Source organism: Callospermophilus lateralis, chromosome 3 (genome assembly GCF_048772815.1).
Source record: "Callospermophilus lateralis isolate mCalLat2 chromosome 3, mCalLat2.hap1, whole genome shotgun sequence".
Classification (NCBI taxonomy): domain Eukaryota; kingdom Metazoa; phylum Chordata; class Mammalia; order Rodentia; family Sciuridae; genus Callospermophilus; species Callospermophilus lateralis.
Window position 1 is genome coordinate 196853279 of NC_135307.1, and position 22660 is coordinate 196875938.

General features: G+C 55.6%; 1 protein-coding gene across 6 annotated transcripts in view; it reads left to right on the forward strand.

Moving 5' to 3' along the window:
- The first annotated feature begins 6292 nt into the window (after positions 1–6292).
- Positions 6293–22660, forward strand: part of Osbpl2 (oxysterol binding protein like 2) — a 31867-nt gene continuing 15499 nt past the window's right edge. The window contains exons 1-6 of one of the 6 annotated variants that reach the window (XM_076852073.2): positions 6293–6363; positions 15442–15610; positions 17417–17561; positions 20122–20197; positions 21737–21871; positions 22413–22510. In XM_076852073.2, coding sequence (XP_076708188.1) covers positions 15574–15610; positions 17417–17561; positions 20122–20197; positions 21737–21871; positions 22413–22510 — 491 coding nt within the window. In that variant the 5' untranslated portion in view covers positions 6293–6363; positions 15442–15573. The other 5 variants (XM_076852080.2, XM_076852075.2, XM_076852079.2 and 2 more) reach the window with 5 other exon arrangements.

Genomic DNA, 22660 nt, shown 5'->3' on the forward strand with positions numbered 1-22660 from the left:
TGGTGACCCTGGATGAGCCAGGGACGAAATCTTGAGTGACTCGCCGGGTGAGCCCGGCCTGGGTGCCCTGTGGGGGCCTGATGGCTGGCCAGCCTCCCCGCGTATGGACGCCTTGGTGTGCATCTGCCAGGCCACTGGCCGAGGCTTCCCCTCCAGGCAGGCTGGTCCAGGAGCCCACCGCTGGCCTCAGAGCCTGTGTCGCCCTGTCTGGGGTAGAGGGGGTCACCTGCATGTGGGGAGGACTCAGGTGGCTCCTGGAGTATGGGGTGGGTGCTGGGCCCAGCACCAGGTGCTCGTGGCAGGGGCACGTGGTGCTCTGAGGCTTCGACTCCTCTCAAAGCCCAAGGAAACGGAGGCACAGGAGCTGGGGGCCTGCCCAGCCCTCCACGAGCAACCGGCAGGGCCTTGACCCACAGGGGCTCCATGCATGACCCCCAGCCTTTGCCAACTGGCTTGCACACCCTCCTGCAGACACCAGGCATACTTACTGAGCACCTACTATGTGCAACTCAGGTGGGTGCTCAGAAGCCCTCACAGCTCTCTCCTCAGGCTAGTGAGCAGGGGAGGCCCTGGCTAGCTTTGTGTCCCAGAGTGCCTTAGAAGAGCTGGCCCTGAAGGCTCTGCAGCGCTGGTCCTGGGACTCCTGGCTGGCTGTCTTCCCCGGCTTGGGCAGTGCCAGCCACGTGCCCAACACAAAGACCTTTATCAAGCCTTCCTCTCTTACTCAGAGCAGACCCAGCCGGCTGGCCTGGGCTGTCATCACCCCTGGAGGGGATGGAGTCACCTGGTCGGCTGCACATGACTCTGGACAGGCAGCGACCGTGGGCCTGCTTCCCACACCACATCCTCCTTCCTCTGGACACCCATGGACTCTGCTGGGCCCACTGGGGAAGGAGAGTGTGGTCTCTTGTCCCAAATGGTGAGGCATATCCAGATGGCAACAGCAGAGCAGTCAACTGAGCTTGGGCCTCACAAGGTGGTGAGGTCCTGTGCCCATGGGAGGCTCCCGTCAGGGACAGTACCCCAGGGTCACCCCGCCCTCTTCTCTGTGAGCCATAGGGCAGGGTGGGGCTCCCTGCCCTGTGCTGTGAGTGGCCTGGCATACTGTCCCCTGCTGTTTTCACTCCCCTCCCCTGGCCTCCTCCCGGGGGTGGGCTCCCAGAAGGTCCCCCAGTATCTGGCTGTGTCATACCTGGGCCTCAGCTCTACCTGTTGTGCTGGGGCCAGGAACAGAAGTCGGGTGGCCGTGACAAACCAGCCCTCTCTGCTGGCCCAGGCTGCTCCCGGGAAGAGGAAAAAGTGCTGCTCTTTGTCCCAGACACCACCTCGCTCCCCATCTGGGCTCCCCAGGCTTGTTTAAACCTTTCCCTCCTACCCCATGCCGCAGCTTCCCTGGCACCGAGGTCTAGCCAGTGGCTCTGGCCAACGCACTTGGCTCTCAGCAAGCTAAATGTAACCCAGCCCAGCTGTCTCTCCTCCCGCTACCAGTCCCCCGCACATGGATGTGTGCACACCCTTCCTGCCCCACGTGGGCCCCAGGAAGGGAGCAGAGAGGGGGACCAGAGCGGCCACTGTCCTCTGGGGCCCATGCTGTGCTCATGGTGGTACACAGAGCCCACTACAGGGCCAGCATGTGGCTGGTGCTCAATAGGTACCGAGAGAAGAAGCAGGGAACACTTTCCTTCAGTTAGGGGGGCCAGAAAGAGAGGAAAGTCTGCTGGCCTAGCAGCCCACTGGGGCTCAGGGCACAGACCAAGATGGACAACAGTACCAGGGACGTTGCATCCAGCATGGCCTGACAGTGTGGTCACTCACCCCAGAGGAGTCCTCGTTTCCGGGTCTGAGGAATGCCGGGAGCTGTCCACAGGCCTGGCCGCTGGGCCCTGGTGGTGCCAGCAGTCTGTCTTGGGTGAGGCCAGCAGGCAGGCCCTGTGACCAGTAGCCATCTGTAATCTCCTCTGAGCTTGTTTCAGACAGGGCACAACACATGCAGCTAAAACGTGGCTGTCCTGCCCAGAGTGGCGTGGGACTAGGCTGTGGCCTGCGACACGCGAGGAGAAGTGCCTGGTGCACCTTTGGGGACGGGTCCTCAGAGGAAGCTGACTCATCCGGCGAGTGTGCTCGGCCCCAAAGCTTTTCCTTCCTCCTCTGGCCAGATGGCAGGAGGTGACACCCAAGATGAAAGGAAGCCCTGGGAGAGAGCTGCCAGGTGGGACCTGGCCTCTGAGGACTCACGCACCTGCTGGCCGGGTCGCCTCGGGCCCTGGTCACAGGAGAGAGCTCATTTCTATCTCACGGGAGCCTGTTATTCTGGGCTTTCTCAGAAACGGAGCTCTAACCCTGAAGGGCGAGGAGACATTTGGCCCCAAACTTCCATCCAGAAAGCCAGAGGCCACTCCCTCCATCTCTTGCAAGAGACTCCTGGGAAAGGCTCCCAGTTCCAAGGTCCTGGGTCTGCACCGGGCTCCCAGGCATCCCACTTGCCAGGGCGGGAAGGGGCGTGGGAGCCCTGTTTCCAGTTTTCCGCCCCCTTGACCGTGGAGCCCTTTCCTCTAGAAACCTGAAAAGCGGCCAGCGAGCCCCCGGGACTGCGAAGGGCTTCCTCATCATGGGCAACAGGGCCTTCAAAGCTACTCCGCCCAGGGCTGGCACAGAGTCAGCCCCAAATAAATGCAAGGGCCACCATGGAGCTCAGAAGTGATGGCCCACGTCCACCTTTGAAAGTGTAATTTGGGGCCTTGCTGCTCGCTTCCCCTCACTCTCTGTGGGGATGGCTGGCATCATGGAGCAGACTGACCTCAACGTCACCTGCAGAGAGGGGAGCAGGGTGGGAGTGACCCCAGAAAGAGTTGGCTCTCAAAGCCGAAGCAGGGAGGAAGCTGTGGGGTAAAAAGTTTGTAAGAGGAACACCATTTTTTTTTCTTTTGGCAGAGTTTAATGGGTGCAGATTGTTCAGGTCCCAAATACATGGGGGGAAAAAGAACAAGAAAAAGCCCTTTGCTGCTGCTATTGATAACTTGTCTCTTCACGAGGCGGGTTCAAGCCTAAAAATACCCTCCTCCCGACAACAGGGGAGCTGAGCTGTCACGCCGCAGACTTGAGAGCTGGGTGGGAAGGATCTGCCCCAGCCACGTGAGGCTGAGGCCAGGCCCCCGCGGCCAGGCCTCCTCTGGCTGTGTCCATAGAGAATATTCTAGGGCATGCCCCAGAAGGGCGTGGCGAAGAGTGCTCTGCCAAGATCTGAGCCAGAGCTGGGACCAGGCTGCAGAGCTGGTTGGGTGGGGCTGCAACGGGGGCAGCACCTTCCTGGTCACTAAGACCCAGTGGGTCTAATGGGGCTGCTCTGGGGCCAGGCCCAAACAAGGTGACGAATTCAGGCCAGAGGCCTGAGAGGAGGAAAGAGAATGTGGGGCAGAGGGCAGCAGGTTATGGGTAGGACTGCTCTGCTGCCCGATGGCAGCCTGACTCTGGAAAGCTGCTTCTGCCCTCAGAGGCTCAGTCTGCCCATCCAGAATCGGGGCACAGGAGAGGGCAGGAGGCAGGGTGACACAGGCTTGTGTGCCTAAGAGGCTATGGCTGCCCACAGGGAGAGTGGGCACACAAGGGCAGGCCAGGAGCAGGCCCTGGGTAAAGCATGGTATCCACTGACTATAGGGAAAAGGGACAGGTCCCCCCTCCTTAGCTAAGAGGACAGAGGGAGGATCCTGGGCATTTGGTTAGAGAGCCCCACACTCCATGTGAAGCACTCAGGCCTGGCTTGGCTCCTGGTGTCCTCTCAAGACCGCAGAGGTCTGCTCATATGGTAACCGGCAAATTCAGAAGTTGGGACACTGATGTTGACTGGATGATCATCCATGCTATGTGGGGGTGGGGCATGGGGCTCTGAGACACGGCTTAGTCTCAGAGCATTTCAGGTGGGAGCACACCCCGAAAACAGACCACTACATGCACAGAGGCTCCAAATGACCCCCCGACCAGCAATTCCCAGGCCCTTCCAGTGGCGGCCATTAGGCCTGCTGTGGGCCAGGCAGCCCCAGCCCAGCGGGAACGCCTGGACATCTCCTTCAAGTGCAGGCTCTGGTGTGTGGTCTGGGCAGGGTTCTGGCTCTCCAGAAGCCTGGGGATGGGAACTGGCCCACAGGAGGTGCTATGCCTGGGGACTGCAGGGCATTTCCTCATTGTGGGTCCAGGGGGTCCCAGTGACAATGCAGTGCCCACTAGACTGGCTGCCACGAGGGGAAACCAGATGAAGCACATAAATCACGGGGCATTCAGCTGTCATTGTCCTCTGTTACCTTCACCCTTGCTTGGCATTATCCCCAGCCATCTCTGTCCTTTCCACTCCCTCCATCTATTCCTAGAAAATTTTGTTTCTGGAATTGGCCTTTGAACTAGACCCTAAAATACCCTCCAAAGTTGGTTCCCAGCACCCCCATCACAGACTGAGGGTGTTCACCTGGGCTGCCCCCGCCCAAACCTGGCTACACAGCAGCCAGTCCTTGGGGTCCAGCTATGGATCTGTTAAAGTGGGGGAAACCCATCCCTGCACCAAGTCATCTGAGGTTGGAGCCCACCCTTCCCCACAGCTGGGGTGAAATGATCAGGCTCAGCTGCGTAGACATTTGTCTGAAGCAACTAGAACTCCTGGTGGAGAGGTGGGCAGGCAGGTGAGCCCTTTAGGAGCATGTCCTTATGCAAGGGACAGTCTTAGAGATTTAGGGGAAGGGGCTTGGAGGCTGGTGGGGAAGCTGGAGCCTGGTCAGCCTGGCCATCTCCTTGGCAACCAGCCTGTCCTTGTCCTGGCTTGGGGGCTGTGCCTGCACCCTTCCCTCTGCAGGCTCAGTCTCTCTCTCTCTCTCTCTGTCTCTCTTTCTTTCTCTCTTCAGGGGTAACCATGGCAACGCCTTTGTTTCGGAGGCCCTCCCATCTCTCTTTTCATAAGGGACGCAGGGGGCTCCTTCCTAGTCCCTAGCAGCCCGGCTGACAATGGACCCACCAGTGCACTGGGACAGCCCCTGGGATGTAGAGCCAGAGAGGCAGCCTGGGCCCTGCCGCCCATCAAGGCCCCAGTATTTACAAGGGTGTGTGTCTGCCACAGGGCCACAGTCCCCAAGATCTGCCCTGCTTTGAGCTCCTCAGTCCTGCTAGGGGAGACCTGTGTGAGAACCCCCCTTGCCAGAGGCAGTGGAAGAGGCAGCACTGAGCAGGGCCTTCAAAATGAGCTGTGGGATCATGGTTGACTCATCCAGGGTCTTGTGGTTGCAGGGGCCCAGTACCCTTTTGGCTCCACCTCAAAGTGGCTGTAGCAGAAAATCACATGCAGTTTTTCAGGTCACTGAATGGTACAGACTCCTGTGCTGCTCCAGGCACTGGGTGCTATTGGCCCATGCATCTCAAGTGCCACGCTCCTCCGGCACACACCTCCATCAGTCGCCCCAGATGCAAATCTTTCTTTCACATAACTGGGTTCTGCAGAGGTCTGTAGGCAGATGAGAGCCACTTGGCTTCAGTCCCCCTCTGGTCTGAATTCTCTGCCCCTGAGCCTCCTGGGCCAGAACAAGGCCACATGCCCACCCCTAAGCAGTTCATAGCCAGCCTAGTCAACCTCACTCTACTCATCTCAAACCAGACCCATGACTCAAGTACAGGGACCCTGTTTGCCAAGGAAACTGGGTGCTCAGAGGCTCTGGAAAGACTACAAGCTCCAGGTGTGTATCCAGAGCGTCTGGGCGAAACTAAGGACCGCAGGCCAGTGGGCGCCTGGAGGCTTTTTAAGGGGAGTGATATGGCTAGGGTGGCAGATGGAGAGGTAAACGTGCGACGAATTTTATTGAGCGAGGAGCGTCACGCAAAGGCAGGAGGACGATATTCAGCACTCTCTGGGTGCCTAGCATCTCTGGGAAATATCCCCTGAGTCTGTACCGGGGTGGGGCCTCGCACTTTCCGGTCGCCCCAGAGCCCATGCCAAGACCACCCTACTCACTGTTTGCAAACCCGCCTCTCCCGAGGCCACGCCCATCCCTCCTTCTCCCCCGCCCTTATCGGGGCTATATTTGCATAACCCCGCCCATCCCATGCGCTGATTGGATGCTCATGCCGTCAATCTTCCTGGGGGCGGGACTTCGCGGGGCGGAGGGAGAGGCCGCCCCGGCGACGTGATCAGTGCGGTTCGGCCCCGGCGCGGCCTTCGGGCCGGGCGCTGATTGGGCCGGCGGCGGCCGACGCGGCGGCGCGGGGCGCGGTGAGTGGCGGCTCGGGCTGCCTGTCGCGGGGCGGCGGGCCGCACTTCCGCCTCGGTGTCAGCGGCCGCAGGCGGGGGCGGGGCGGCGGCGCGGCTCGGCGGCGGGCGGGCACGGCGCCGGGGTGAGTGCGGCGGGCCGGGCCGGGCCGGGCGGGGGCCGGGGTGAGTGCGGTCGCCGTGGACCCAGGCTGGGCCGCGGGCGCCGAGACGCGCGAGTTGGGCGGCGGCCTCGAACGGTGCTGCGGCCTCCGCCTCCTGCGGGCGCCGGGCCGCATCCGCCGGGCCCGCCCGCCGCAGCCAGGGGGGCCGGGGGTCCGGCCGGGCCCGGTGGAGCGGCTGGGCGGCCCCGCGGTCCCGGCCCGGCCTCCCGAGGCGCCGCCGGGCCGCCGCTTTGTTTCCGCCGGGCGGGGGCCGAGCTGGCCGCGCGGGCCGCTGAGAACTTTGTGCCGCGCGGGCCTCGGCAGTCTGGTTTCTAAGGTCCTTCCCTCCGCAGAGGAGTTTGGGACGCAGGGACGCGTCCTGAGACTGAGTGAGTTCTGAGTGTAGACCAAGACTGGCAGGTGGTCCCAGGTGAGCCGGACCAAGACCTACGGGTACTCCTGAAGTCAGCCTTGCTGAGTGTACCTGGCCGGCAGGCGCGTGGTGGTGGTGCACAGGGGATGTCACCCCCTTCAGGGTTTTGTTATGCCGGAGAGAGGACAGGCACTGGGCTGGGGACCAGCAGCTGTTAGGTTACACTCTTTTCAGGGACCTCCTTTGCACACTGGAGATGTGGTCTTCTTGAGTGGGGTTTGGCAGATACTTATTAAAGGCCAATTGCAGACCTGGGTGGGTGCTGTGTGTGGCCTGGCATCCTGTTGAGGGGTCAGCTCAAAAGTGCAGATGCCCTGTGCAGTACCATATGTTAAGGGTCAAGGGTTCTCATGGCCCTTGATGCCTGGACAGAGGAGAGGCCTTCCTAACTGCAAGGGGGCATCTCCCTCTGGGCCTCAGTTCCCTCTGAGGCAGGTGACATTTGCTTTGCTGGCTGCTTCAGCCTCAGGCACATAAGTGCTTCAAGGTGTCAGTTTCCTTTCCCTTGCTGGGACAGGAACCTAGAGAACCTGAAGGTGGTACTTCCTCCCTTGCAGCACAGTGCCTGCCATGGTGTTGTCACTTAGAACATGACTAGACAAGGTGGCCGGATCTGCTCAGAATTCACCTTGTTTGCCTTGCAGGTTCTTCTGTTAGGAATGGCTCTTATCTGGGAGGATGATGGTATTTAACAACGATTGCCTCAGATCATTGTGAGGCTCTGTGTCTCACAGCGATCTGCTAGACAGGCACTGACATCATCCTTAGTCCATTGGTGAGGAAGCTGAGGAACATAGCTTACTCTAGCCCACACAGCAGTAAAGTATAGAGCAGGGGTTTGAGCCCAGGCAGTGTGGCTCTGGGGTTCATTTTTCCCCCTTGTGGTACTGGAATCAAGCCCTGGCCTTGTGCATATTAGGCAACTGCTCTGCCACTGAGCTACATCTCTAGCCCTGAGTTCCCATTCTCACACAGAGCCCGTGCTGCTGTTTCAGACTGATCTGTTTGACAGACTCACTGAAGATATTCCAGTCATACTGTTACTATGTCAGACTTTGTCTCCTATAGCACATGTAACAGGTTTTCATTTTTTGTGAGCCTGAGTGTTTATAAAATCATTTTGTTTCTTGTTAAATAAAGTCATTCTACATTTGGCCATCCAGGATCTTGCTGCAATGCCCACCTGCTGCACAGTGCCTTTGTTACTAGTGAAGTTGTCTATGTTAGTCCTGGAAGTGGGGGGCAGGTGTGGATGCAGTTTGAAGAGTGAGGGTTTGCTTTCAGGTAGGTCTGCATGAGCTTCAGGCAGTCAGTGTTACATTTTCTTCCCTCCTTCCAAGTGCATGCAGATCCGTCAGACACTTGGGTTTTCCATCTTAACAAGCAATGTTCTTTAATGTTTAGAGAGTGCCACTTGACTCTCAGCTTGTCTTCTCCAAAATTCTGGCAGTGCTAGCAAATGAGTCTTAGATAGTCCTTAAAACTTCCCAGTGGCTCAGGAGGCTGAGGCAGGAGGATCACTGGTTCAAAGCCAGCCTTAGCAACTTAGCAAGGCCCTGTCTCAAAATAAAAAGGATTGGGGATGTGGCTCAGTGGTAAAGTGCCCTTGGGTTCAATCCTGGGTACCAAAAAACAAAACAAAACAAAACAACTTGATTGACTTTCAAGTCTCCTTGCATATGGCTAATTGAAATTATGGTGTTCTTTATTTTGATGAGGATTTTTTTTTTTTTTTTTTTTTTCGATGAGGATGTTTTTGTGCTCTCTGTAAAGAGGGAGAGAAGCTGGTGTCAGTCATCTTGCTGTGGCAGTGGAAGGGTGCCTGGGGTAGATGCATTGGTGACTTTGCTAGGATGGAGCTGACATTGTGTTCGTGAGTTGCAGCATCTTAGAGTTGTGGGGGGACCTGGGGAAGCTCACACTGGGCCCCTGGGCCACCATTTGCTCTGGCCTTTAGTCTTTGCTTGTGAAATAGGTTATTGTGTTCTGTTTGAAACAAGTTACCATGGCATCAGGAACCATCAAGTGAGGTCCGATGTAGGAAAAGATCCCTGAATACCGAGGCTGTCCCAGTCATTACTGTACTTCTGTTTGGTGGGTGCAGACTCCTTTTTTTTTTTTTTTTTTTTTAAAGAGAGAGAGAGAGAATTTTTTAAATATTTATTTTTCAGTTTTCGGTAGACACAATATTTTTTATGTGGTGCTGAGGATCGAACCCAGCGCCCCATGCATGCCAGGGGAGCACGTTACTACTTGAGCCACATCCCCAGCCCTGAGACTTCTGATTTAGTTTGCAGCACTGTGAAGGGTAAAGTTTAGTTCCAAAACTTAGTGTATTTTATGGCTGATTTATAACCTTATCAAGACTGAAAGTATTTGAATGTGACTACTAAAAATACTTAAATCCTAAGAGTATTTTAGGTTCTAATTTGACATAAATGCAGTTTCCTACAGTAAGTAATTTGTTGCTGAGATTTTTTTGCTAGGAAGTTTCATCTCTGGTGTCACTGCTGGTTGGGCTCAAGTCCCAATGTGGGAGTGAGTCTCCCATAGGCCCCTACTTCGATCTTATTAACAAACGTGATTAAATGGTTCATTGTGCTTCCGTGAACTTTACGACACTTCCCTTTCCTTCAGAAAAGAACATGGGATAACTTGATAGAATTTCAAAGCATGCAGGTCAGAGCGTCTGGTAGCACAAACACTACTATCTCTGAGTTGGGCTCAGTAGTGGAGATGACCTCCAGAAGGGACCAGATTCAAGAATGCATGTGTATGGACTGTGCTCGGTGTGTGTGTGTGTGTGTGTGTGTGTGTGTGTGTGGTATAGGATTGAACCCAGGGGTACTCTACCACTGAGCCACACCCCCAGTCCTTTTTATTATTTATTTTGGGACAGGGTCTTGCCCAAGCTGGCCTGGAACTTGCATCCTCCTGCACAGTCTCCTGGGTTGCCTGGTGTTTTGTGCGTCTCTTTCTCTTTGCTTACCTTCTCTCTTATTCTTTTTCTTTTCTTTTCTTTTTTTAAATTAACCTGTTTGGTTAATTTTGAGAAACATACTCTGGGCTTTGTAGCCCAAGCCTGAGAAATTCTGGTATAGCTGGGAAGGGTGCCCACCTGTTGTGGACTGACAATGCCTGGCCCCGGCCTGGGCCTGCTGGCCTGGTACTGGGGTCTGGGGCTCTGTCCCTGATGCTGAGGCATGTCTGGGAGGGTCCCAGGGGCTCTTGGTTGGTCTCTGGACACAGGCCCTGAGCTCAGACCTCCCCATGGGTGGTGCTCAGACAGCAGTTGTTCTAGGTGGCATGGGGTGCTCTTGGGGAACGTGACAGAGAGGAGGAGGGTCTTGGGGAGGCTGTTCCGTAATATGCAGAGGCAGCTGTGGGAGGAATGGCAGTGCTGGCGTGCAGGTACACAGCTGGCTGGGTTCAATGAATCAAGGAAAGCCGGGTCAAGGGCTGCTCGTGCGACAGGGCCAGCTGGTGCCACTGTGCTCGACCAGAAATGATGTCTATTGCTGTTTAAAACTGAAGTGAATGTCTGATCTGGTGGCCAGGCCAGAACACCCTGGAGAAGCATTGACGGCAGCAGGTGTCAGATGTGAGCTGGGGGATGGAGTCATCCCAGAAACGGTGGGTGTCCTCACTCCTGAGTGTACGCTGGCACAGCAGCCTTTGCCAGTGACCTGTGCAGAACCAGTAGGGTTAATAGTTACTGTCACCCTGAGAGGTGTCAGGCAGGTCCGGGAGACGGGAAGAAGGGAGAGGGGCCCTGGGGCTTTGGCACTGGCTCCAGCTCTGCAGCAGGCTGGCTGGGCCTTGGTGGACAGCTCCTGAGTCAGTGTGGGAGGCTGTCATCTGGCTTCTCATCAGGAATCCGAGGAACTGTGTAGCAAGTGTAGGTGCCCAGCCAGGCGGCCTGCAAGCCCAGGCTTCCTGTGGTTATGTGGCTGTGGCTTGTCTGCAGAGAGTCCCAGGCAGTCCTGGGACCTCTGGTTGCACAGTCCTGGGACCTCTGGTTGGGTCAGAACCCTTTTTGGATCAAGGCCCCTTTGATAAATTGATGAATGGTCTGAGTCATCTTTCGGGGGAATAAAAAAATCACCAACAGAATTTAGCAGTTTTTTCTTTTTTCTTGATTGGAGGCGTGCGGTGGTGGGGAGATTTGTGGGTTTCCCTGACCTTGGTCTGAACACCACCCCTGAAGTGCTCAGGAAGTACAGCTGGGCGAGACTTGGGCAGGGCTGATGGTAGGATGATAAGTTTCTAAACACAGTAGAACCGGTCAGGGGACCAGCAGTGTGGAGTTGGGCAAGATAACAAGAAGGGCCTGGATGGAGGCCATAGAGAGAGAAGCTGACGAAAGGGCAAGGGTGTCCAGGAGCCTTGCAGGACACAGCCTTTCACCTGGTCACCGGCTTGGAGGTGTGCAGTGGCTGCTGGGGCAGAGCTGCACACGAGCAGTCCTGCGAGGGGCAGACTGAGCGAGTCTGCCTGCTGCGCCTCAGTGAGGGAGGGCTGCGGGTGCCGTCCAGAACCATGCAACCACTCCCTTGGGCATGTTTGGATGGCTTTTCCTGTTGCATGATGATGAGGTTGACTAAAGCAGACACGTGTGGATGAAGAGCTGTGCTCACCTGTGTGTGGACGACCTGTGCTGGATCGGAAGCAGGGACACACTCTGGCACCTGCTCTTCAGTACTGAGGAGTTTGATCAAGTTGGGGACAGCAATCGAGGGACTCTGGCCTGGACAGTGGTCTTGAGACTCCCCTCAGGGCCAGCTGCTGCCTGGGAACCCTGCTGGGCTGGCCCTTTGCCTGCCTCGGCAAGGCCACACTGCAAATGTGGAGCACGGTGGGCTGCGGGCGAGTGGTGCAGTGTTTCTCTTCCTGTTTCTTGTGAGAATCTAAGTCCCTGTTGGTGGCTGATCAACTTGCCTGGCTGGTGCCTTCAGTTAGCAGGCAGCCACTTTTGTGTCCGCACCTGTTTCTTAGTGTGGAGAGCTGACGTCTGGCCTGCAGTCAGGCAGCCCACTCTGTGAGGAGCCAATACAGCTCCTGACTGGGAAGACTACCCTAGACATGGCTGGGCAGAGCCAGAGAGCCTGGCTTGTGTTTGTTCTGCCCCGAGGAAAGAGCAGTATCATGGCACTTCTCACGCATTTGGACTTAACTATGTTTAGCCTATGGATAAGGGAAAGGTGTTCAGAAAAGTTCACTTAGTTCTTCACCCCGCTCACCCGCCTGACTCCAGGACTCAGTGTGCTCGGGCAGAGTGGTGCCACGTGCGGTCTCAGCAGTGGTGATCTGTTGCCAACCACACACACGCCCTTTGAAAAAAGATTGTGTTGTGACCGAGCAGGGATTGTTTATGGGATCCTCAATTTATACAATTTCTGTAAAAATCATCACTAAGCTTTCCCAGCAATGGGCTTCCCAGGCCCCTGAGGGCATGCTACAGTGAGCCGAGGGGCGGGAGCCTGGGCAGGTTTGGAGTGAGGATGAAGGCCACTGGCCTGACTGTCCTCTGTTACATCCTGTCACAAGCACTGGTCTTGAGGCCGTCAGTGTGGGTGGCATGTTGAGCAGCCCTGCTGCCACCTCCTGGCACAGGCCTGTATGTAAGTGGGTCTGGGAAGTCCCCTGCTCCAATTGCTGCCTGACTTTTTTCCTCCTGCCTTTTGGGGCCACTGAGCCATCTGTGACTGACCTCAGCACTCAGGAGGAGACACTGTGGTGGCGAGCTGTGCTGCGGCAAGGCTGTTGGCATCCTGATGCAGGATGGTGCCTGAGGCGAGCACAGGTGTGGATGTGTCTGCACAGAGTGTCTTGTTGTACTGCTCCTGTACTTTAAAGTTATGGAATAGAATGTGTGCTATTTGGAATAATTTAAATTTAGAACTAATATTTAGCCTCAAACGTGACTTTCGCACATTTACATTGTTTGTATTCTTGTCTGGCATGAGAATTCTTCCAGGTTGCCTCACTTGCCTGCTTTTGATAGAGTAGAATCCTCACAGGATTGGGCTTCTTAGTGATTGACAATGGTGGTCACTGGTCCCTGGCTCTTTTTTATTTTCGTACTGGGGATTGAAACCAGGGGTTTAACCACTGAGCCATACCCCCAGTCCTTTTTATTTTTTATTTTGAGACTGGGTCTCACTGAGTTGCTGAGGCTGGCTTTGAACTTGCAATTCTCCTGCCTCAGCCTCCTGGGTCACTGGGATTACAGGCATGGCCACAATGCCTGGCTGGCCCCTGGCTCTTGCTCACTCACTGCCCAACTGCTGGATCTGCTTCTGTAAGGACAGTGTGAGGATGCCTCTCTCAGGCTGCAGTATGAGCATTCATAAGGTGCTGGGACATTTGGGGCTTGGTTGGGCCACATAGTGGTGGGAGAGGGACAGCAGAGCGGGCACCTTCAAGAGGGTACAGTGGTGGCAATTTGCAAGGGGGTGGGCATTTTGTGGGAGAGAGTGGAAACAGTGGTGGTGTGGCTGCAGTGAGGGTGGGCTTGGGGACCATGTGGAAGGAAGAAGCCCCCTTCCCTGGCTAGAGTGGCCCCTGGGGAGGGACAAGGATAGGAGGACACCCTTGCAAGTTTCCTGTTTTTTTCTGTGGACCTAGAAAAGGATAATGCTGACTAGAAAGAGCTGACTAAAGAAAAACAAAACCCTGCAGCCCTTTCCCGAGGCACTGTCCTGCGGGTTGTTTCTGAAAGGGAGCTAGAGCTCATGGCGCACTCCAGAGCCGCTGGCTGGCTTCCCAGCTGCTCACCCCACATCCTCAGCTTTGCAGAGGGGGAGCCCTGGGGCCAGTCTTTCCTTCCCCAGCTGCAGAGCCTCGACTCTGGGTGCTGAACCATTGAGCCACAGCCCCCAGCCACCTGTGGTGCTCTGGCCAGACTCAGGGGGTCAGGAATCAGAGATACCCCAGAGCTGTGAGCTTCTGGGCAGCTGAGGCCTGTGTGCCGAACCAGGCCTCCGAGAAGTCCAGGGGTGGGTAGCTGTGAAGCAGGACTGAGGACCAGCCAGGGTGGGTAGTCTACTTGGCTGGCCTAGGGCCTCTATGGACTCTCCGTCGTTTCTCAGGACCCAACCAGTAGAGGCTTCCCAGGAGTGTGCCATGCTCCTGCCCAGGGCCCATGGGCTTCCATCTCCTGAGGGTGAGGAAGCTACAGCTGCCTGGCCTGTGGCAGTTGGTGATCTACGCCCCTCATGGGGCCTGGTGACGTGAAGAAGGCATGGAACACCTGCTGGTAGGTGCATCCTTTGCTGGCAGCCACAGGCAGAGATAGGAAGCATCTGGGCTGCCTGGGAAGCCTGTAGGGGAAGGCCTCCGAGGCCCATGGTCACTGCTGAACCCTGTGGTCCACGTGCCGCAATAATACCAGTGTCGCCATAGTATGGGTAGCAGAGTAGCATCTCATACCTTCATTCAAAACTTTCCATAAGTTTTGATTGATTTACCTCTAACATTAGGACTTTTTTGGTGCTGGGGTTTGATCCCTAGGCCTCACCCAGGCTAAGCAGATGTTTTACCACTGAGTTACATCCTAGTTTCTTTTTTTTTTTTTTCTTTCAGTTTTTCACATAGGATCTCACTAAGTTGCCCAGGCTGGTCTGGAACTTGCTATCCTCCTGCCTTAGCCTCCTGAGACCCTGGGATGACAGGTGTGGCTGCCGCCCCTGACAATGTGCTTTTCCTTGTTTGAATCCTGATGTTTGTTGATGTCTTTTTTAGGTAGCTTTTTGAAGGTGTAGTTGCATGTAAACAAACTGCACGTTTGAGGCACATAGTCAGACGTCATGCACCCCATGATGTGTGTAACGGCTTCACATGCGCGTGGTCCTGTGTGCAAGCTGGAGAAGCCAGGCTCAGCCAGGACAGTGGCGCTCTCCCTAGTGTTCTGCGCTCTTTCCTTCACGGCTTGTTTGCTGGAAGACTCGCTCTGTGCTCTAAGGCTGAGGAGTGGGTGCTGCCGATTGTGTTTCCTGGTGTGCTTGACAGGATCCTGTTCTCACTTCCATGTGTTGGTAGGCAAAGGGGCCAAACCCAGGGCTGGCACTCTTGGTAGGGTGGCAGGGAACCCCCAGGTTTGAGGGCAAGGTGGCGGGCCCTGTGCGCCTGGGGCCTTCCCAACCGGCATTGTCTGAGCGTCCTCATTGACTCACTGATGTCCTTCTAAAGAGCAAAGTCCCCAAAGCTATTACTGGGTTATTTTGACACAGTTTTCCATTTATTTATAGCCACTTGGTTTTAGCTTCTGACGACTTTGAGCAGAACTTCCTGAGATGTGCTGGAGCCTGATGGCCTCACGTAGCTCGTCCTCTCGAGCTCTCTGCGTCTTCCCAGAGCAGTGTTTTATGTTTGCCTGTACACGTGGACGACGATTTTCAAACGTACCCCATAAAGTAGCAGTCACCTATTAACCTGTCACCTTCCGTCTTCTGGCAGGGAGTGCTTCCTCTCCCTGATACTGTTGGAAGTCTTGTGGGATCGCATGCTTTGTGTCTTTCCTCACATGTGGTTGAGATTGATTTCTAGAGTGCTGAATAGCTATTTAAATTTGTTTTGAAACTACATCCTTCTAGAAGCTAAGTATGCCAAGATGTTTCTCCCCTCAGATCTCCTGTGTCTGCTGGGTTTTTACCAAGAAGTCTGTAGCGCAGAGTTGCTGGTGCTGTGCATGTAGCTCAGCTGAGATGATCCAGTAGGAAGACCCCACCCCAGCAGTGACGGAGCCTGGCCACTGAAGGATGAACGGGGAGGAAGAGTTCTTTGATGCCGTCACAGGTGAGTTGAAAGAAAAAATGGCTCAGAAACCACACGGTGTGCGGGCATCTGTGGGATCCAGAGGGTGGGTCTGGCCTTTGGGAGGTGGTCTGGCATGTTCCGGAGGCCGGAGACCCGCTCTTAGGAAACACGTGGTATTCTGTCTCAGATGTGGGAAACTTGGACCTTGAGTCTTGGGAGACAGCTTGGCAGCGCAGTGGGGTGTGAAGTCTTTGGAAGAGCTTCCTGGTGATAGTGGTTTTCTTTGGAACTAGAATGAGGCGGTCAGTCTTTTAATGTTATTTATACTTAATGATCAAAAACTGCTGGCGTCATGAGCACGTCTGGCTTTGAGCTGCTAGGAGTGTGCCACAGAGCAGCCCCCTACTCTCCAGAGGCTCTTCTGGCCTCTCAGGTCAGCTGTGCATGGAGTGACAGCCTTATGTTCATCCCCTTCCTCTGTCCCTTGGGTCAGCGGGAATATCACCCCATCCTTTCTGTGAAGGTCTACTGCCAATGGGGAGGGACAGCTAAGAACACAAACACAATGGTGGGAGGACTGAGCAGGCCAGGTTGTGGCTGCAGTCCCTAGAAGCTCTGTGAGGCTACCACCTACAGGGGTCACCCTGGTGGAAGCAGCTACCCCAGCCTGGCTGAGGCCGCTGCTGTGCCTCGTCCTTGTGCACCCTGGGCTCTGTGGAGGTGGCAGCCAACCATGCTGTGCTCCTGCATCTGGCAGCCAGTTGTTTAGGGCCTCACTGAGCCTATGCTGAGGCTGGCCTTGAATTTGCAATCCTCCTGCCTCAGCCTTCCAAGTCTCTGGGATTACAGGTGTGTGCCACCAAGCTTGGCTTGACTTGCTCTCATCTAAAACCTTTGGAAAAAGGGACACTGAGCTTCTTAACATCTTCCAAGGTGAAATTGTGGTCATTTTTCTTAATTTTGTGGCTGAAATTGCCTGTTGCGTATGCTCCTGGAGATGTGCTCCCGACCCTTCGGCCTGCACTCCCTTCCGCTGTCCTCCGGGGCAAAGTCCCTCTCTGCAGAGGGGTCACTGGGCTGTCACACCCGCTCGCTACCTGGCCCTCCCCTGGGAAGCTGTGCTTGTCACAGAGAGGCTGACTTGGTGTCCCTCCTCACCCAGGAGTCTCTTGGGAAGTCCCCACACCTTAGGACACATTTGGCAAAATCCTCTGAATGCTTCTGAGCTCTTCTATAGTCTGTCTCATTTCCCCAGAAGCAGCATCAGTCCAATGTGAAGCTGAATGGTTCCTCCCTCCCTGTGGCACAGCAGCTCAGAGGCTGCTCCACAGCAGTATTTCTCTGTGTGTCCCCACGTTGAGTGGCCTATGACCTTGATTGCTTGAGAGGCAGACTTAATTATTCCAAATGTGTCACTTAAAAGCTGTATAAGAGGAGCTGGGCGTGGTGAGCTAGGCATGGTGGCTCACACCTCATCCCAGCAACTCAGGAGGCTGAGGCAGGAGGGTCCCATGTTTGAGGCCAGCCTCAGCAACTTCTGTCTCAAAAGAAAAAGTAAAAAGGGCTGTAATGTGGCTCATGGTAGAGCCCTTGGGTTCAATCTCCAGTACCAAAGAAAAAAGGAAGACCCATAAAAGCCCCTCTGGGTGGCTGGGTTACAGCTCAGTGGTAGAGCACTTGTGTAGCAGGTGCAAGGCCCTGGGTTAATCCCCAGCTCTGGGAAAACAAAACACAAAACCTGTTAAGCCGCTGGTGGTGTGCTAGTGGGGGCAGGATCTGGGGCGTGGCTTTCCCATCCTCCACATCCATATCCATCCAAATGACCCTTCTGCTTGTCTTGCACAGGCTTCGATTCTGATAACTCTTCTGGGGAATTTTCAGAGGCAAATCAGAAGGTCACTGGGAGGATCAACTTGGACTCTAGCAACAGCTCAAGGACTGGGAAAAGTGGGGAGAGGCCCCCTCGAGAGAATGGGGTTCAGAAGCACAGGTATGTGGTCTCCGTGCACTGTTGCAGAGTTGTCCACAGCGTGTCTGTCGTCCTTCCCAGAACGCGCCACAGTGCCCCCATGGGTCTCATGGGGGTCCAGCTAGAGGGGCAGCCCACCTGCAGGCTCTAGGCCTTCCTCCAATAGCCGCTACTGTCTGGCCAGCCTGTGCCACAGAGGCATGACACCTCTCTGCTTGGTCCTGGAGACCAGAGGACAACAGTGTTTGACCAGGGTCCCTTCCAGTGGAGTCCTTGCCCAGGATCCACGTGGCCTGGCGTGACTTGGGCCTTGCTGACTTCCTCTTGTCTGTGTCCCACTGAGCTACATTGGCTGGTATCCTCATGGGGACAGCAGGGGCTTGGTCAGCTAGCTGTGACAGGACCATATTTCACCCTCCTGCCAACATGTTCATGTTTGCATAGTGGTTCTGGGGCCAGCGGCCCTCACCAGCAGGCTTCAGTGCCTCAGGAGAGGCGAGACCCTGGGTAGATAGCAGCCCTCAGGTGGCAGTGGGTCCTGAGGCATGCTGACTACAGGGCCTCCAGCCTTACCCTGGCCTCTTTTCTGAGCGTGCCCCAGGTGCCTCCCTCTCTTCACCCTTCATTTGTGTGCTCAGCTGTCAGTAGGGCGCCTCTGCTGCGCTGGGTGTCAGAGCAGCCATACCCTCTGGACCCCGCCCTTCCCTCTGCACCGCGCCCTGTGGCCATTCTCCAGCAGTTAGCCCGATCTCTTGCTCCCTGCCTCAGACACCCTGTGCTGATACTTTGGCCTCTTTAGATGCATCCTGGCCCCTCAGTTCGCCTGCCTCTGCTGTGCCAGTCCACTTGGTGCACCTCTTACACCTCTCATCTCTTCCTGCCATGTGCAGTGGCACTTCTCAAAGTCAGACCCAAAGGCACCACCTCCGCCTTCTGCCTTCCTTCAGCTCACGCCACATGGTCCTGAGTGGCTCAGAACAGCAGCCCTTTGCCTGTGGACTGTCTTCTCTGGATACTGGTGCTCTCAGCATGAGGGCCAGCATCCTCCCACCTCCTGTCCTCAGGCTGGCTGTACGCTGCTCCAGCTCTGCTCCTCGGGCCCCACACACAGGGTCCTTTTTTGTGGTCTGGGGGTCCATCTAGCCCTGCCCTTGCCCGACGGGTGTCCACTATGTTCCTGGCTTGAGGCCCTCCCCTCCCCTGCATGTCTCAGTTCCCGTTCTTCGTCTCCATCTCACAAGGGCTCCTGTTCCTGGGCATGCTCTGACCCGTGCAGCATGTGCCCCTCCTGTGGGGCCCTCACTGTGTGCCGTGCCGTGCCGTGCCGAGGCTGCTGGTAATGAGCTCAGAGGGGTGATGAGGGGCCAGCTTCCAGCAGCCTGGCCACCGTGCCCAGTCGGCCTTGGTTTCCATTTCCTTTTTGCCTCACAGTTGCTCCCCCTTCTTCCTCTTTTTTTTTTTTTAATATTTATTTTTTAGATATAGTTGGACACGATACCTTTATTTATTTGTTTGTTTGTTTATTTACTTATTTACGTAAAAAAATTTTTTTAGATGTCCATGAGCCTTTATTTATATGTGGTGCTGGGAATCCAACCCAGGGCCTCACACTGCTAGGCAAGTGCTCTACCTCTGAGCCACTACCCCAACCCATTCCCTTCTTCCTCTTGCCACTTGAAATAAGCAATGTGCCCTAAAAGAGCTGCCCAATGTGCCTTCCCCGGGCCACCGTGGGCGAGGACTGGGTCCTGGAGACCAGAGGACAACAGTGTTTGACCAGTGGTCCCTTCCAGTGGAGTCCTTGCCTGAGGGCTGGGGCCCCTATTGGGATTCCTCTGCTCCTTCAGAGCAGCCACCATGAAATGGGAACTTCACTGAAGAATGCTAGGGTGGCCTCTTGGGGCTGAGGGTGGTGGCAGGGTCCCCAGGCGTGCTCCCTGGCACCTCTTTGTGCCCGTACTCTGCAGCACCCTGCCTGAGGCATGCGGCTACCCAACATTCAAAGGCAGTTCCCACAGGTGGAGACAGGTGCATGCAGCTCGCATCCTGAGAGGGCCACTCATGAGCAAGAGCTGAGTTAAAGATGGGGGTGCAGGTGTGACAGCTGGCCCATCTGGCTGGGGGACATTGGGAGGCAGGGACCTTGGCGGTTGCTGAAGCCGGGGACGCGGCTGGCTTCTGGAGAGGTTTCCTTGATGCCTTCCACGCCCAATGGCCTCACTTCTGTTCCTATCCTGCAGCCACCTCTTGAGGATGGGCTGGAGACCCTGAGTGGGCAGCAGAGCGGCCGACGGGGTCCCTAGTTGTCACTCGCCCCCTGCCTTGAGAAGGAAGCCATAGCCTGCCACTGCAGGGTCAGGGTCAGGACTCCAAAGGTGACATAGCCACCCTCAGGAGGCCTCCAGCATAGCAAGGCAGGAACCTCCCTGAGGCTGGGGCAGCAGCCAGGCTCCTCCCCTGGGTCTGCCAGAACGCGAGGCTCACATCAGGTCTGAAGGTGCAGGGGTGGTCGTGGAGCAGCCGTCCTGGGAAAGGGCCCTCCCACGAATAACAAGTGCCATCCGTCATTTGCTTCTCACAGGACAGCACTGCCTGCCCCCATGTTCACCAGAAGTGACTTCAGCGTGTGGAGCATCCTGAAGAAGTGCATCGGCCTGGTGAGCCTGGGTTGGAGCAGGAAGCCTGGGCATGCGGGGTCCTCGTGGTCGGCCGCCTCTGTGGGCGGGGCAGGGCTGCGGTGGGCTCTTCCCATCACAGAGGAGGTTCTTCCAGGTTGCAGGCAGCCTTTGTCAGGGTCTCAGGATTTGTAACAGGAAACTGAAAACTGGTGGGACGGTCAGAGCGTCCGTATGCTGTGGACTTTGCTGTGACCTTGGCTGCCTGTCGGAGTCTGGCGTGTCCTGAGGCTCTGGCCTGCCCTGCATTGGCAGCACCCGCGATGGGAGCCTGGGGCTGAGGCTTCCCGTGCGCCCGGTTCCTGAGACACGTCAGTTTCTTTCACTGTTGTCCATTTTAGTCCTTTTTCCTCCAGAGGAAGCTTCATCTTTGTGCTCAGTTTTTTACTTGGAAGTGATGTGAGGCTCATCACATCACTTACAGGATGGTGCAGGGCACCCTCCCATCCCTGGCAGCCCCTGGCGCTGGCTCGGAGCGCAGCTGCCACGCGGTGATGAGAACGAGGGCCCTGTGGTGGTGAAGCTCTGCCAGACTGCCTGCTCCGCGGCTTCCTGCTTTTTATGAGGTCCCACTTCTGGACCCTCTCTGGGATCCCTGGTAGCATTTGGCCCTCACATCTCCTTTGTGCCCTTCACTACAGAATGAATGACTTTGACGCCTTGCAGGCTACTGGCCCACTGTTTGGCAGAGTGTTCCTCAATTTAAGTTTGGCATTTTCCTGTGATGAGACTGAGGTTCTGCACTTTCTGCAGGAACACACAGAGGCCAGGGGCCCTCAGTCCCTTTTCTGAGGCTGTGCGTTGTCCACTCCTCTTCCTGGGGATGTTAACCTTGAACACTTGATCCTAGTGTCTACTGCACAATTGCTGCAAGGGTATCAGGTTCTCCTCTGGGTGATCATGCCCTGAGGGAATCAGATAGGTTCATTTGTTTCATTTTAATGTTTAGAGATTGCTTTTATGCATTTAATTTAGTTTTAAAATATGGGTCCAAAGTCAGATTTACTTAATGAGGTATTCAAAGTAGTCTGTTTTATGTTGTCAGTAACATAATATCACAGACTAGAAAAGTTATAAAGAAAAGAGGTTTATTTTTGCTCAAACTTCTGAAGTTTCAAGATTGAGGGCGTCTGGTGATGGGAGTCCCAAGAACGTGCAGGCATCACATGGTGGGAGACAGAGAGTGTGCACACACACACACAGGTGTGTATATGTGAATGAGCGTTTGTACCGCTTTTGGTCTCTCTTCCTGGGTTTGGCTTGGTTTTTTTTTTTTTTGGTTCTGTGGGTGGAACCCAGCGGAGGGCAGCAGTCTGGGAGCAGCTCTGCCATCACCACTGTGGTGTGGGTTGGGAGCGGGTCTGTGGGCCTGGGGAGTGGAGGGGATTCAGGGCCACTGCATAGGAAGACCTCCAAGTGTTGCAACAGGTTCCATGTGGGGTCTGATGGAAGTCAAGGCTCACAGCACAGGTGGCAGGTCATGCAGGAAGCTAACCGTGCAGTCTTCCCTAACCCTTGCAGGAGCTGTCCAAGATCACAATGCCAATAGCCTTCAACGAGCCCCTGAGTTTCCTCCAGCGGATCACGGAGTACATGGAGCACGTGTACCTTATTCACAAGGCCTCCTGCCAGCCCCAGCCGCTGGAGAGGATGCAGGTGGGCAGTGTGTATGGTGGGCACCACAGCAGTCTTGGTGCACATGACACCGTGGAGTCAGAGTCCTGGGCGTCCACGGGTGGGAGGTCCAAGGGGGCCACGGCATTTGTTCTATAGCGTGTTTCCAGTGGCCCTTTGGCCCTGAGAGCTTCCTGGTGCCACCTTCTGGTGGAGGTGATGCTCATGGGTCCTTATAGTACCACTGCCCTACGTGTGCACGTGCATGCGACTGTGTGGACGTGTGTGTCTGTGCACGTGTGTTTTATGTGTGTGTGTGTGGGCACAGGTGTGTGTGCTTGAGCGCTTGCAGGTACATCATGTGAGAGGCAGACTGTGCCAGTGTCTGCAGGGAGCCCAGCTGTGGGGGTGGAGAGCAGCACGGTCCTTGATATGACTTTGAGGAAGTGAGGGGTGACAATGGCACTTCCCTGGAAGTTTTGTAACCGTGAAGAGTGTTTCTAGCAGAAGGTGAGCAGCCACGGGCTGAGAGAGTGCTGCCCTGCAGCTGAAGTTGTTCTGACCTGCCGTGTGTTGTCCGCAGTGTGTGGCTGCCTTTGCCGTCTCGGCCGTGGCTTCCCAGTGGGAGAGGACCGGCAAGCCATTCAACCCGCTCCTGGGAGAGACGTATGAATTGATCAGGTAAGAGGGGGCTGTAGAGGCTGGGGTCATGGCTCAGTGGTAGAGCGCTCGCCCAGCGTATGTGAGGCACTGGGTTCATTTCTCAGCACCACATATAAGTAAATTAAATAAAGGTCCAATGACAACTGAAAAAATATATTTAAAAAAGTG